The following is a 14,315-nucleotide window of genomic DNA, read 5'->3' as shown; positions in this document are numbered from 1 at the left end:
GCATAAAACTAAAAATCGTTGAAAAAGTCGATGAAGTTATGGAAATATTGACTAGGACCGTCACGCAATCAGTCATGACATCACTAAGGAACTTAACTTTCATCATTAAACGGTTTTGAACCATTTGAAAAAGGCTGTCTACAAAAAGAAGCCCATTGTTTGGGTACCACAGGAATTGTTTGTGAAACATTTTAATGGACCGAATTTACATCGGCGATTCTTTGCTGAAACGAGATGAAATCGAACCATTTTTGAAGCAGGAGATGAAAAGTGGATCAAATACGACAGCAATGTGCGAAAAAGATCTTGGTCCAAGCGTGGTGAAGCTCAACAAATGGGCGCAAAACCAGAATTGACGCCTCGAAAGGTTATGCTGTGTGGGTACTGGAAAGGAATCATCCACAACGAGCTGTTTCATCCTGGTTGAAATATTGATTCTACACTTTACTGTCAACAACTGATGAGATTGAAGCAAGCAATCGTAAAAAAGGACCAGAACTGATCAACAGAAAGGACTTCGTCCTCTATTAGAACAACGCTAGACCACACACATCTTTAATGACTAGGCAAAAACTGGGAGAGCTTGGCTAGGAAGTTTTGATGCACCACCATATAGCCCCGACCTTGCACCATTGGACTACCATTTGTTTCGGTCAACACAGAACTCGTTTAATCTAGTAAAATTGGCTTCAAGAGAAGCCAGTGAAAATTACTTGTAGCAGTTTTTCGCCGAGGAACCAAAAATGTTTTACACTGATGGAATAATGTCTCTGGCGGAAAAATGCCAAAAAGTGGTTGACCAAAATGGTATATATTTGGTTCATTCAAGTTCATTATAAATATAAAAAAAAGAAGTTAAAGTTTGATTAGAAATACGAAAAGACTTTTTCGACTACCAACATTTGTCGGAACGTCGAAATCGGATCATTATGGCATATAGCTACTTACTAACCGATAAAAATCAATAGAAAGATCTTTTGAAAATCTTTTATGCTATTAGAAATATAACAGGTCAATTGAAAAGTTCCCGATAATTGGCATCATTAATTTTTTTTTTTATTCAACATAATTCCTTTTAAGGACGATAATAGTAATACTGCAATTTCTCGATACCACTCTGTAGTACGATTTGTTGTTTGATTCAAAATTGGCCTTAGTTTCGGTGATCACCTCTTTATTTGACGATTATTTCTTCCCAGTAAACATTCTTTTGAGATCTGAGAACAGGAAATAGTCGCTAGAAGCTAGATCTTGAAAATACGGTGGATGCGGAAGCAATTCAAATTATGGATTTTTGCAAACGTTTTCACAGACTTTTGACACGGTGCATTGTTTTGATGAAAACAGCACTTTTTTTCTTTCAAATGAGGGCGATTTTCGGCGGTTTCGTCCTTCAAACGGCTCAATAACTCTATGTAATCGTCGCAGTTGATGGTTCTTCATTTTTCAAGGTAGAAAATAAAGATTACTCCATGCGCATCCCAAACTACAAACACCACTAGAATGACTTCGATTGGGTTTCAAAGTGAAATGATGGAGCCATGTTTCATCTACACACATACATACATCACACATCGACGCATCTCGGGTAACTTGAACTTCTTCAAACACTATTCCGAATCATATACTCTTCATTGTTTTTGGTCAGAGTGAGCTCGGGCGACATCCACTTTGCACAGATATGATATGACGTATATACGAGTATTCAGTTGATATCTTTAGAGTGCCCGCTATTTTGAACAACTTCCCTTTGCGGTCATCCAAAATTTTTGTGTGGACGTGTATGGCGTCCACTTTGTCTGTCATCTTCAGTACTCATTTTACCACGTCTAAACTTGGCATACTAAACCCTGATGATTGATTTTCCTGGGGCAGGGTCTGGAAACTCGTCATCAATCCAAATTTTTTCATCAACTATATTTTTTTCCTTGAAAAATCTATATTTTAACAACTCGCAAAATTGATGTTTTCTATTTTTTCACAATATGAAAAGAGACTTTACTCAAATCGATATAATTCACAAACCAATGATCCGACAGCTAACGAATTTGTACACGCGCCGTTAGAAGGTTAGGGCTAACTAAAAATTATGTATATATGTGGTGACTTTTCAACTGACCCGCCACATGTGAAACCTATTTTAGCTTCAGTGCAGCCGAAGTTAACTTTGTTTGTTCCATTTTTCTGTCAGTGTCTTACATAAAGGATCAGGTATAATTATTGGTTAAAAACTTATCTTGGACAATTTGAGATATGGCCCTATATCTTATGTGAACAAAACTATAATGTTCACACTTAGATAACAATTAATTTCTCAGTTCTTCAGAAATGTTTTGATAATATTGAATAATAAAATTCTTTAGTATAGACGAGGGAATAACTCATGAATAATCTTTTTGTTGTAATAGATCGGTATTTCTGAAAAAGATCTATTTTTGATATTAGCTTGGATTACTAGCTGAGGTTACGATATTTAACAATAGACGGATTTTAATATTACCATCATCACTTTTATATTACAGAAACGAGCTCGAGACTCTTCCACCTAATGTTTTTTAGAAGAAATTATTAATATCCATATTATAATTTAAAATTAAATTTTTAACCATATGGTTACTTTGATTTATTTTGCAATAATTTTGTAATTTTTGACACAATTATCTCTTTTTATTTTTTGGTCTGTAGTAACTCAATTTACCGACCCTTATCATTTCCCAAGAGGGATGCGCAGATATAAACACACACACATATGACTTCATGCGTCCGTGCAACTAATTGTGTATTACAGTGTTAATCACAGTTACACTTCCGCCGGCATGAAGGAAAGGCAATACTGAGAGTAACGGCTGCAGCTCACATAGTTTGTTTACAGGGTGGGTGTTTGTGTTTGCTTTGGTCATTTAAAGGGTTTGAATTTTGACGTGCACAGACTAAAAGCAGTAACGCTCAAACACATTTGCATTAAGCATCATATACATAGTATGTGTGTATACGCAAGGACCGCTTCTCTTAGGTACTCTTTTTGCAAAAGCGAGGGTCATCTTTCTACAACCCGTCTACCTTGTGTTAAAATAAATTACCAACACTTATGCATTGGCATGCCAAGCAACAGCAACAACAAAAGCGAAGTGCTGCAAATCATTGCTATAGTCCCTTGTGCTACGAAGTTGGATAACAGTGGAAGCAACAACAATTACAGTGTAACTTCTGACAACATTTTGACACTTGGCCGAAAACCATAAATGTCAGTTGAGATGAGACTTAGCCGTAGTTTAAATACCAGTGGACAGATTAAAAGTCTAACTAGTTGACCGTAGGTAACATAAGTCACTTTGGGTACACCATGTCGTATGCGTAACTATGTGTTCGCATAAAAGTACACTTACGAGAGGAAAGGAAGAAAAGAGGTTAGATTTCGGTGCACAATAACGTAATGCTGTGGAAATTTACGAGCCACATTCAACAATATTGTATGTATGTATTTATAGGTGTACATGTGTATATACATACTTTTGGCTATTATATGTATGTATAAATTTGTATATAACCAAAATGTTGCTTGAAAGTTTCTAATTTGGTTTGCAGCAAACGTCTTACATACATACACTATGTTATTGCTTGCACTTGGCTAAATTGAGAAATTACAATAAATACACACACATGCATATCCATACACACCGGACTGGCTATTAAACATTTGAGGTTCACTTTAAATTACTTTTAAGAAGGTCAAATCTAATGAGTGTCATTTTTTGATGCAATTATAGATGCGTCAATGTATGTATGTGTGTGTGCGCTTGTCTTCTGCGTAAATTCACACCAATGTTTGCGGTCATAAGCATTTATGTTAGTAGTTAGGACACACAGAATGGTTCTCAAATGGTTGCCACACACATGGACACACACACATGCGTTGCAACCACATCTTTCGCACTGGCTCACGAGTGTCTAAAATTTTTTATTAATCAATTTGCCACTGTTGAATGTCAGCAAAACAGCTGTTGTTGCCGTCCATTGTTCTAATTTAATGTGTGTGTAATTAAAATTAAAACTTTTCACATTTGTCTGCAATTTCGGACTGTGTGTGGCTAGTTTCACTTGTATTTATATGCTGTGCATTTAATTAAATTTCGTTTAGAAAGAATTTTAAAGATGCCAAATTTTGTTTCTTAAAGTGCCTAAAATTTATAGCAAATTCCAGAAGAATTATTACAATTGGATTGCAATTTAATGTGTTTAGTTGAAAAGTGTTGCTTTAAGTAAGCTTTACTAGAGATACTTAGCCGTATTTGAGGTTTAGTAAAAAGAAAGTAATTATTTTGCCAATAGATGATTTTAGAATTCTGTAACTCAGGTTATATAATAGCGATTGAATTACGCTATATGTCTGGCGTTAAAAAAAGAAGATTTTGTACCAAAAAAACATATGGTTATGTGATTGATTGACTGGATATTACTTCAGCAGATGTCAAAGCTGGACACAAGCAAAAAGAAAAGGTACCACATCTCACAAACTTTCTACAAGAAAGACGAAAATGCAAGCCAGGCGGCTGAAAATATATTATAATTAATGTTTATGGACCTGATATTGAAACAGTCAATCACGCTAAATTTTGGGTTCATTGATTTTATTCCGGAAATCATAGGAAAGCTAAAGCTTGGAAGTGTCAAAAATGTGGAGGAAATAATGGAAATCATCGGGTCTGACCGTCTTGTGAACACTGCTTCGATTGCTCAGAAGCCGAAAATTGCACAAAAAACCCTTTGGAATCATTTAAATAAGGCTGTAAAAAAATAATCACGATTTATGGGTACCACAAGCAAAGCAAAAAAATTTCATGGAACGCATTTTCATCTTGAAATCACTGATTAATGACAAGAATATCAATCAATTGCTGAAGCAGCTGATTACTGGTGACTGGCTGCTGCATCGGAATCCACAAGGTGTTCTTTTGTGTTTTGTCAGATTGGCAAGGAATCATATACTAGGTGCGGTTAAGAAATAATGGGAATTTTTAAATTTAAAATTTCGCAGGCGTGGAGAGTCCAATTGCCAATTTTTTTTTTATTATGTTGATATACATCTCTTGAATCTGTATTCATTGCTTAGTTTGTCTGTAGCTGTCGCTAAGGTTAGACATGTTTTTATAAGCTTGGTTCGTTTGTTAAAATCTTACACTTGGTTCCTTGTTCGGGAAAACTTGGCCAAAAACAATACTGCTACTACGCCCCCTGCCTCCATATTCGCTTAGAGCTAAGGGCTGCTCCAAAAATTAAATTTGAGAAGTGTTTCGTGGAAAGAAGAAAAGGAAGAAGCGCTGACAGAAACGTTAATATCCAATGGGAACTACTTCGTTACCCTACAGCCAAACAATTAGATTGTCAGAAGAATGCAACGCCAGGCCGCACACGCATCCACCTTTTAGGCTGGACCTGATATCACTGCTTTCTTTTTTCAACTAAATTTTGTTTTAAAAAAAAATATTATGCTATTTCTTATCTTAAAAGGGCATGAAACGTTGTTCTTTTTTGTTTGCCAATACTATTTATAGTCTCTCTTAGTTGTCAGGCTTTAGCGTTTATATGATTTTGTAACCTTGGGGAATGTTTCGATTGATGTTGCTCAGTTAGAAAGAGAAGTCCTAATTTTTGAAGTTAGCCATCGTGGCATACTCTATCGAACGCCTGGGATACGTCAAGAACCACAGCTGTGCAATTGTGCTTTTTTTCCATCGCATCTTCTATTATGATTGTTATTCGGTGAACTTTTTCGATTGTGGAATGTAGAGATCTAAATTCAAATTGATGAATTGGTATAGGCCGTTTTATTCAATTATGTTCTGAAGTCTTCTTCAAGTAACTTGGACAAAACAGGCAACAGCGAGATTGGACGAAATGCGAGGCCTTATAAGCGCTTTTGGTAGGTTTTTGTACCATAATGATTGCAATTACCTTCCATGACAATGGGACGTATCTGAGATTTAAGCAAGCGTTTATTATCGTCGTAAGCTCTGATAATGCCTTTCGCGTTAGATTTTTTAGTACATCAAGTCAAAGCCGGAGTCTTTTTGGTATAAATATAGTTTGAATGATATTTTCCAATACTTTATTTGTTGGTTGGTTTGGTTAGATATCACACAAAATGGTCAAACGTAAAATACTCCCAATCCCAATCGGTATGTCGATTTTTTTTAGGTGGATATTTAGGAATAGATATCCTGGCGAGTGGTCCGAATTTAAGTCCAATCAATTTTCCGTGGTAATGAAGGTCTTGGCTCCTTAAAACAACTGTGGCTACTCGAGGCGATTTCATATCTGCTGGCAAGCCGACTTACTGGCCTTTCGTCATAAGAAAATTACTCGACCTGTTCGACTTTTTCATTACTCGACAAATATCCAAAACCTTCATTACCATGATGAAAAGAGGTTCTCTGATTTCAAATACATATATATCATAGACTGACCAATATTTTCAGTAAAGACCTAACGGTATTTGAAGGCTTATATTATGCGACAATTTATAGATGTGGGATTTTGTATCTAAAAAGCGCTGTTTGTGTGAAATTATGTTCGGATAATTTTAATGGTGCTTGATGTATGCTCTGTAAAGTAAAATAATCAAAGGAAATTTTCAGTATTGATATATGAGAAATTTATGTGGTTGTGGCAGGATATAATTTAATTTTAACATTTTAACATAAAAATCAGTCAAGATAATGTTATGCACCATATTTAGTTGAACATGGTAGAGCAGTTTCTTTGTTATAGTATCTCATCGTGAGGCAGCCGGTGCAACACCACCAGCCCAATCTTGATACGTTCTCCTATTCGACCTATCTGTGGGTGTGTTTATCATTCTATTTCGTCTGATTTTGGTGAAATTTTATTCTCAACTTTAATACTGATAATTATAGATGAATCATATGTGTTAATCATATAATTAAATTATGTTTTAAATTTCCGAAATAACAAGTCAACGATACTAATAAATATAGTTAATTTTTTAATTAAAGGCAAACATACTTAACATTAAATCAACAATCAAAATTTATATTGCAACAATATTTTCCTATTTAAATGTTTTTACTCACAATTGTAAACATTTGATTTCGCAAATTGTTGCACGGCGAATATTTGCGGTTTTTTGAAACATTTAATGTCAATCACTTTGAGTGATTTTTTGCTAATTACAAGGCAAAAAGGTCGCCACGCGAGGCGTGCTGCACATATCAATTTTGCATTATTCAATATTTATTGGCAATCATTTTGCGGGTGTGCCACAAACAATTTGCCTACCCACCAACAAATGCACACGCACATAGTTAAGTGCACGCTTGCATAAACATTATTATGCAGTAGTAAATGAAATTTTGAAAAAAAAAATTACTTGCCTCAATTAAAAAATACTTAACAATGCGCCAGCAGAGTGTTTGCGAAAGGGCAAACAACAATTTAAATGATTTAAAAAATCCGATTAAATATGCATTTACAGATCAGCCATTAAGCGGTGAAGTGCCAACATTTTGAAGAGTTCGATAAGGCAACAAGTGCACTCATTGTGTGCGAGTTATTGTGAAGTACACTATGCTCGGCGATAGACTTAATTTGATTAACTGATTTTTAATTGACTGTCAATGCGTGCTGAATTACTTGTAAACAAACAGAATGAAGCAGCGGCATACATACACACAGATTTGCTTGTTGTTTATTCGATTAATGAGCGAATGAGTTAAGTGTACTTAAATACATGCATATATACTTACATGCAAGCATACATATATACTTACTATTTATAAGCACAAATATTTACTCAATTGCACCAAAGAGATAAATTTTGTTATTGTTTTTTAAATTATGTCGTTTATTTTGAAGCGTTTTGGTTGATAAGCGCATAACAATCAAATCGCATTTCGTAAGCGGGTATCGGAATTTTCAAACTCTTTGTGAGACTACTTACAACATTGGAAAAATAAGTGAAATAAGCTTATAACCGCGCCCACTCTCCATATAACGATTTTGCTAAACATTATCAAAAATACCATAAATCAAGAAGCAAATGAGTCAGACTCATAAAATTTTTTGTCCAGGGTAACGGCCATGTTACCGCTCAAATTTAAGTGAAATCATATATGGCCCGATCTACTTGACTTTTCTATCATATCTTACTGTGCGAAAATGGAAGAAATCGAGATAAAGCCACGCCTACTTCCCATATAAAACTCCTTCTGATTCTTCACCTTTCCAGTATGCAAAATAAGTCCCAATGAATATATCGAGAAGTGTCTTTAAGGTATGCTATCTGAAGTCTAAAAATTGTCAAAACTGAATTTTAAATGTGCCAGCCCCCAGAAAACGAATATATGGATCCCCGTGCCTATGACTGACTTTTTACCTCATACATCGGCGAATATGTGAGTTATCTTAATAAAATGAAGTAAGCGCTTTTTGCTGATAAGTCGATAAAATCGGGTAACAATTTGCCACAGACCCATTTAACTAATATCAGGAACTCGGTCTACCATAATAAAACTAATTTTTTGTGGTAAAACTCGTTAAAGCAACTCTTTAACTTTACTATACCATTTTTCTGATATGATTTGTCCTTTGTTTCACAATTGGCCACAGTTTCAGCTCTTATTTCGACGAAAATTTCTAAGAACAGGAATTAGTCGCTTGATGCTAGATCTGGAGAATACGGTGGATACGGAAGTGATTTATGACTTATGACGCGGTAAACTATCTTGAAATGATGGAGACATGTTTCACCCATTGTCATATATCGATGCAAAAGATCGGTTTCATTATGCTGAAAATCTCCAAATACTGCTCCGAAGCATCAACTCGTCGTTGTTTTTGGTCTAATGTGAGATCTCGCGACACAGATTTTTCGAACTAAAATATTTCTGAATGATATGATTTCCACGCTGTGTTGATATCTTTAGAGTGCTTGCTATCTCGAACAACTTCACTTTACAGTCATACGAAATTATTTTGTGATAAAAACCTCTTATATACGTCCTCTACTTTCATCGTCTTTGATGATCATTTTAGCAAACCACTGGGAGGAGTTCAAATAATGTTGATCAATCCAAACTTGGCTTCAACATAATTTTTTCTCCCAAAAAAGCAATGTTTTATTACTAGACGAAATTCCTTTTGATCAATTTTTTTCACAATAACAAAAGAGACTTCACTCAAAATGATATAATTCACAAACTACTGATCTGACAGCTGTTAAACTAAAGCATGCGCCTTATGAAGGTTAGGGCTAACTAAAAATAAAAAAAAAAATACAAAAAAATGGATTTATTGGTTAGCACTATCTATGCCTCAGGACGGAACTTTTCAATTTACTTGTAATATTAGTGATGGAATGTAAGGATTCTTAATTAAATTCGGAAAGCATCTTTTTCTGTTAATAATATCTAGTGATTTCAGAAATAGATAAAATCGGGCCAATATTTCACTCATCTCCCATATATGTACATAATATGAGATTTTCGATCTTGTTGCCTTTACATATATTATATGCCCATACATATATATCGTTTATTATGTTCAAATTGACTGACGACCAAAAATTGCTCAGAATCCAACACTCGAAGGACGATTATTTGACCAAAAATCACATTTTAACAAATAACCCCTCCCCGTATTCACCTGTTATGGCGCCGTGCGACTTCTTCCTTTTCGGGAAAATGCATTTGCCCATGAAAGGAAAGCGTTATGCAGACTTAGAGGCCATTCAAAAGGCTTGCACCGGCATACTGGCGGCTCTACCAGCCGACAAGCTAAAACACTCGTTCGACATGATTTTGGACCGTGCAAAAAGCCGAAAAAACCATTTCTTCTGTTTTTTTTTAAGTCCTGTTTACTTTGGAACGCTCCTTGTATTATAAAATTATGTTAATGGACAGGTGGATACGAATGGAGTTGGTTTAGACCTTGATCTAAACCTCACATCGCTAATATAATGATAATTCCACATAAACTCAATATATTCACTTTTGCCTTATAGTAGAGTTTATATTACCTACATGCCAACACCTGAAGGTATTTCTTCGGCTTTGGTCCTTGCAAGTTGCAAGCGTATAAAATATTCGTTTGCACCCAATTTGAGCCCTTATTTATTTGTTTCTTCTGCTCTAGTTTTCATGATATAGCTTTTTTATACCCTCCACTTATGACCTGAAAAAAAAAATAAAAAAGCTATATCATGAAAACTAGAGCTGATCGAGACAAACTCATTACAGATTTGAATTCAGCGTGCCCAAATTAACTAGAATCAGTTGATAAATTTTTAATGCGAAATTTTTTTTCAGGTCATAAGTTAAGTATGACCAGCATAGTGAGCTGAGTTGATTTAGCCATGTTCGTCTATCGAGCACTATGAATAATTCTAATATATAATCCTTAATTGAATGTGTATTACTCCCTCAGTTTTTATGATATCGACCTAAATTTTGCATACGTCTTTTTCTCCCCAAGCAGCTGATCATCTGTGGGTATCGCCAATATCGGACCACTATAGTAATATAGCTGCCATACATACCGATCGATCAAATTTATAAGGAAAACTGTTTTATTTCATGGGCCAAAGAAAGGCTACAATAATCCAAAAAAATTGCAGATCGTATCATTATAGCATGGGAGTGTAACTGCCGTACGAACTTACCGACCAAAATCAAGTTCTTGTATGAACTCTAGTAGAGAAAACTTTCATGTTGAATGACACTCTGATAGCTACTTTTCGATATGCTGATATAGTCTGTCAGTTTGCTGTTAGTTAACACTGCTTAAACTTGTAATATTCTGAATAGATTCGTTGAACTGACGATTCTGGAAGAACATTTAATCGGTTTCCTTCTGAATGTGCTTTGAAAATTAGTAATAGGTGATGTTTTCCAACGAAATTCAACCGTCTATTGTACAAGAAGACTGTTGAATTCAAGAGCTCGAAAGAAGACCGTCCTACAATTTTGTATAACTGGTTTAGAAATTGTGGGAAGAGAAATTGATACTTGGTGAACAAAGCTCAGCTTGTTGCGCTGTTTTGGTGTCCCTCGATTCTTTCCTTCGTGAACAAATGTACAGAGTACGCTACAAAAGATAAATGATTTAAAAAAGTATGATGATTTATATGCCAATATATTTTCCTTTTAACAACGCAGACATGACCATGCGATGCTCCAACCGGACAGAAAAATGATTTCTGTGGAGTTTTGCAAAATAGATTTCCTAATAGCGTATCCCCAGTACACGGGTTTGGCTCATCAAAAACCGACTAGTACCCCTTTGAAAATCACAAGTTTTTGACGGTCGTTTTTACACCATTTTTTCCAAAAGCACGAAACGAGTCTTCCACTTATATTCCACTTTTCTATTTGTTTGAAAACTGACGAAAATTTCGCTTTCAGACAGTAACCACGAATATCCTTTGTGATAGTGACGGCGTTGGGCGGTGAGTTTAAAACTTATCGGAACTCCCTCATAAATATAAGTTTTATTGAGACTTTAACCGTTTTATAGAAACCATCAAATGTCTATAGACAACAAAAATAAGCTAACTCTTTACATAAAGTATTATCAACTGTTTTACAGTAATTTATAAAACTTCTACAACTCCCAGAACCAAACATAGGTGTCAAAAGCGATTCTCAAAAATAGATATGTATGGATAGTGTGTATAAAAACAAATCCACCGATTTAATTGCTTTTACTATTGTTGCACCGCCTGCTCCCGTCTTTCGGATCCAAGCGAGATGATGATGTACACTGGTAAAAAGAGTTGGTTTGCGAATTTCACCACAGTATGAACTCCAAGAAACAACAGCCGCCACAAAATCACCACAAATTAGTGGACCCCCCGCGTCTCCACGACAGGCGTTCAAATCCCATGGGTCTGTCTTGCCGGCACACATCATCGTCTCATCAAATACATCGGGATAAAATTTTTGACAATAATCATACGAAAATACCGTTAAAACAGCATTTACTGTTGCAGCTGCGTAGGGACCGCGCTGTAGGAATAAAATTTAATCAATAATATTTCCATACATTTGGGTACGATTCAGAAAAAAAGTAAGTACACACATAAAATAGTTGACCCCAACCAAGGATGCTGCACTTTGTTCCATTTGGTATAATCTCATCATTGAGGGGTATTACCTTGATGAAGTCATTGTCGTCAGGAAAACTTTTAGCGATACGCAATAATGCTATATCGTGAGCACCTGCTGGTATAAATTCTTTGTGAGGCATCACTTGGAGTACTTTCATTTCAAGCGTTCTCTTTGACCTAACTAAACGATTTGGCGCCCCTGCAACCACGACAAGACGATGTGTTCGCGTAATAATTTTACGACGACTAGAGTTTGTGGTAGAGATTTTATATAAATGAAATGAGCTACAATAATATGAGCACTCACTGGTACAGGTAACACTCTACTCACTCAATAACACAATGCGCCGAGGTTAATATTAAATTGCTGGATATGATTGAGCCAGTACAAATGTGATTGTCTCCGAAGAATGCGGTCGCTCGGGAGGTACGTATAGATACGATGTGCTTGAAAAGTTGAAGTCTTTTGAACCTCTCAGTTCCGTTTAACAATGGAAAATTCAAGTTCGGCCTATTTGATTGAGTGATATTATGGTTGTTATAAAGGCAGACGTTCCTAAGGCTGTGAACATTTTGTGCGAGTAGCAAAAATAATGTAGTACAACAGAGAATTGGCGAGAGTTGTAGTAATATAGTCGACATCGATGCCAGAAACTATTTCTATTTGATGTTATTCAGCCAAGAACAAAAACAAATTTCGTAGAATCGATTTGTCGATTTTTTGGAACAGATTGAATTGTACATAGAGGGTAAAAAAAATTCTTGAAATCAAAATAAACGATTGATATTGAAATTGAAAAACTTGATGAAATTCTTTAGAAAAGTCTTGCGAGCAATATTATACATAGGTAAAGTTTGAAAAAATATACGAAAGCCGCAGTACCCTGAAAACGTGTTATAAATATGTATTTTCGAAAAAGGCAGTTCGTTACTAAATTTTGCTAACCCGTTAACGATAGTTTAAAATTCTTTTATTAGATATATAGGGCTAGGGCAGGTATTGGCCCGATTTAGATGTTGTTACCAGGAAAGTAAGTTCTCTGAATATCATGAATATATCACACATATTGATCGATACACACGGGTACCGAAGTCACATATTCGGTACCAGGGCACTCACAAATTTATATATATATGTATATTTTTCCCGTGGTTCTTAGGTGGAACATAGGGCCTACGCAAATTTATAATCCAGCAATATTTGTGTAAGAGGCAATATTTTTGCAATTTTGGTTGCCGATGTCTTCATTTATGTATTGCAAAACCAAATTTGACCAAGAAATAATCGTTGCATACCGAATATCAACTTTTATATCGAGTTATCGTACTTTTAGTAGTTCACAACATAACCCTTTTATGTATAGTGGGCGTGGTTATGATAAATTTTCACTCAATATGAGGGTCGATATAGCGTCAGTGGTTCGTAAGGTATGTACTTTAAACTTGCTGGAGGGCAGGACCACACCCACTTATGTAAAACTTTCAAACTACATATGTCCTCTATATAAAGAGTGATCTATTTCGAGGTTTTCTACTGTTTTAAAGAAAAAAAAACAGAAACTCTTAATTTGATGGGGAACTCTCAATATCATTTGAAAGAACATTTCTGTGATTTATTATTTGAAGAATTTTTCAAATGCCAGCCGTGGCTACATCCCGATGATCCATCCGTTGAGTCCAATTTTCGATGACTCATTCAAGCATTTCGACTGGTAACTGGATGTTTCGCACCAAGGTCGGAATCGAATCGATTCTCCAAAGACTTTATACGAGTATTATATATCCCCACAGAAAGACTAACGGTGTGAAATAACACATTCATGTTGGCCAATCGACCGACTCAAAACGTGAAATTATATGCTCACCGCAGAGTTCTCTCAATAAACCCATTGATTGATGCGATATGTGGAAAGTGGCGTCGTCTTGTTGAAACGAAATGTCATCGAGATCACGAGCTTAATTTTCATGCCTCGAATTGACGGTTATCATGGCGCAATGACGTTCGATAATGATGGTCACCTTCTCACCGGCATCATTTTTGAAGAAATATGGGTCGATTATTCCACCGGCCCGCAAACCACACCAAACCGTTGTTTTTTCTGGATGAAATGGCAGCTCTGGAATCTCTTTTCGTCCCAAATGTGGCAAGTTTGCTTGTTTACATATCCATTGAGCCAGAAATGGACCTCAGCGC

General features: G+C 35.6%; 1 protein-coding gene across 1 annotated transcript; it reads right to left on the bottom strand.

Moving 5' to 3' along the window:
- Positions 1–11,491: 11,491 nt before the first annotated feature.
- LOC105222022 (kallikrein-6) lies at positions 11,492–12,819 on the bottom strand. Its single transcript, XM_011199184.2, has 3 exons — positions 12,453–12,819; positions 12,094–12,367; positions 11,492–12,020 (listed from the first exon to the last, which is right to left on the bottom strand). The coding sequence occupies exons 1-3, from the start codon at positions 12,761–12,763 to the stop codon at positions 11,658–11,660; spliced, it is 948 nt and encodes a 315-aa protein (XP_011197486.2). The 5' UTR covers positions 12,764–12,819; the 3' UTR covers positions 11,492–11,657.
- Between the last annotated feature and the right edge of the window lie 1,496 nt (positions 12,820–14,315).

The sequence above is a fragment of the Bactrocera dorsalis genome, chromosome 4 (assembly GCF_023373825.1).
Source record: "Bactrocera dorsalis isolate Fly_Bdor chromosome 4, ASM2337382v1, whole genome shotgun sequence".
NCBI lineage: Eukaryota > Metazoa > Arthropoda > Insecta > Diptera > Tephritidae > Bactrocera > Bactrocera dorsalis.
This window is presented reverse-complemented; position numbering and strand designations above follow the sequence as displayed.

Excerpts from the sequence above, each read along its gene's own strand:
- LOC105222022 (XM_011199184.2), bottom strand. The coding sequence starts at position 12,763 with ATGTCGACTATATTACTACAACTCTCGCCAATTCTCTGTTGTACTACA. Across the intron at positions 12,368-12,452 it reads TCGGCGCATTGTGTTATTGA|TCGTCGTAAAATTATTACGC; the intron begins GTGAGTAGAGTG and ends CACAAACTCTAG. Across the intron at positions 12,021-12,093 it reads GTTGGGGTCAACTATTTTAT|CGCGGTCCCTACGCAGCTGC; the intron begins GTGTGTACTTAC and ends TTATTCCTACAG.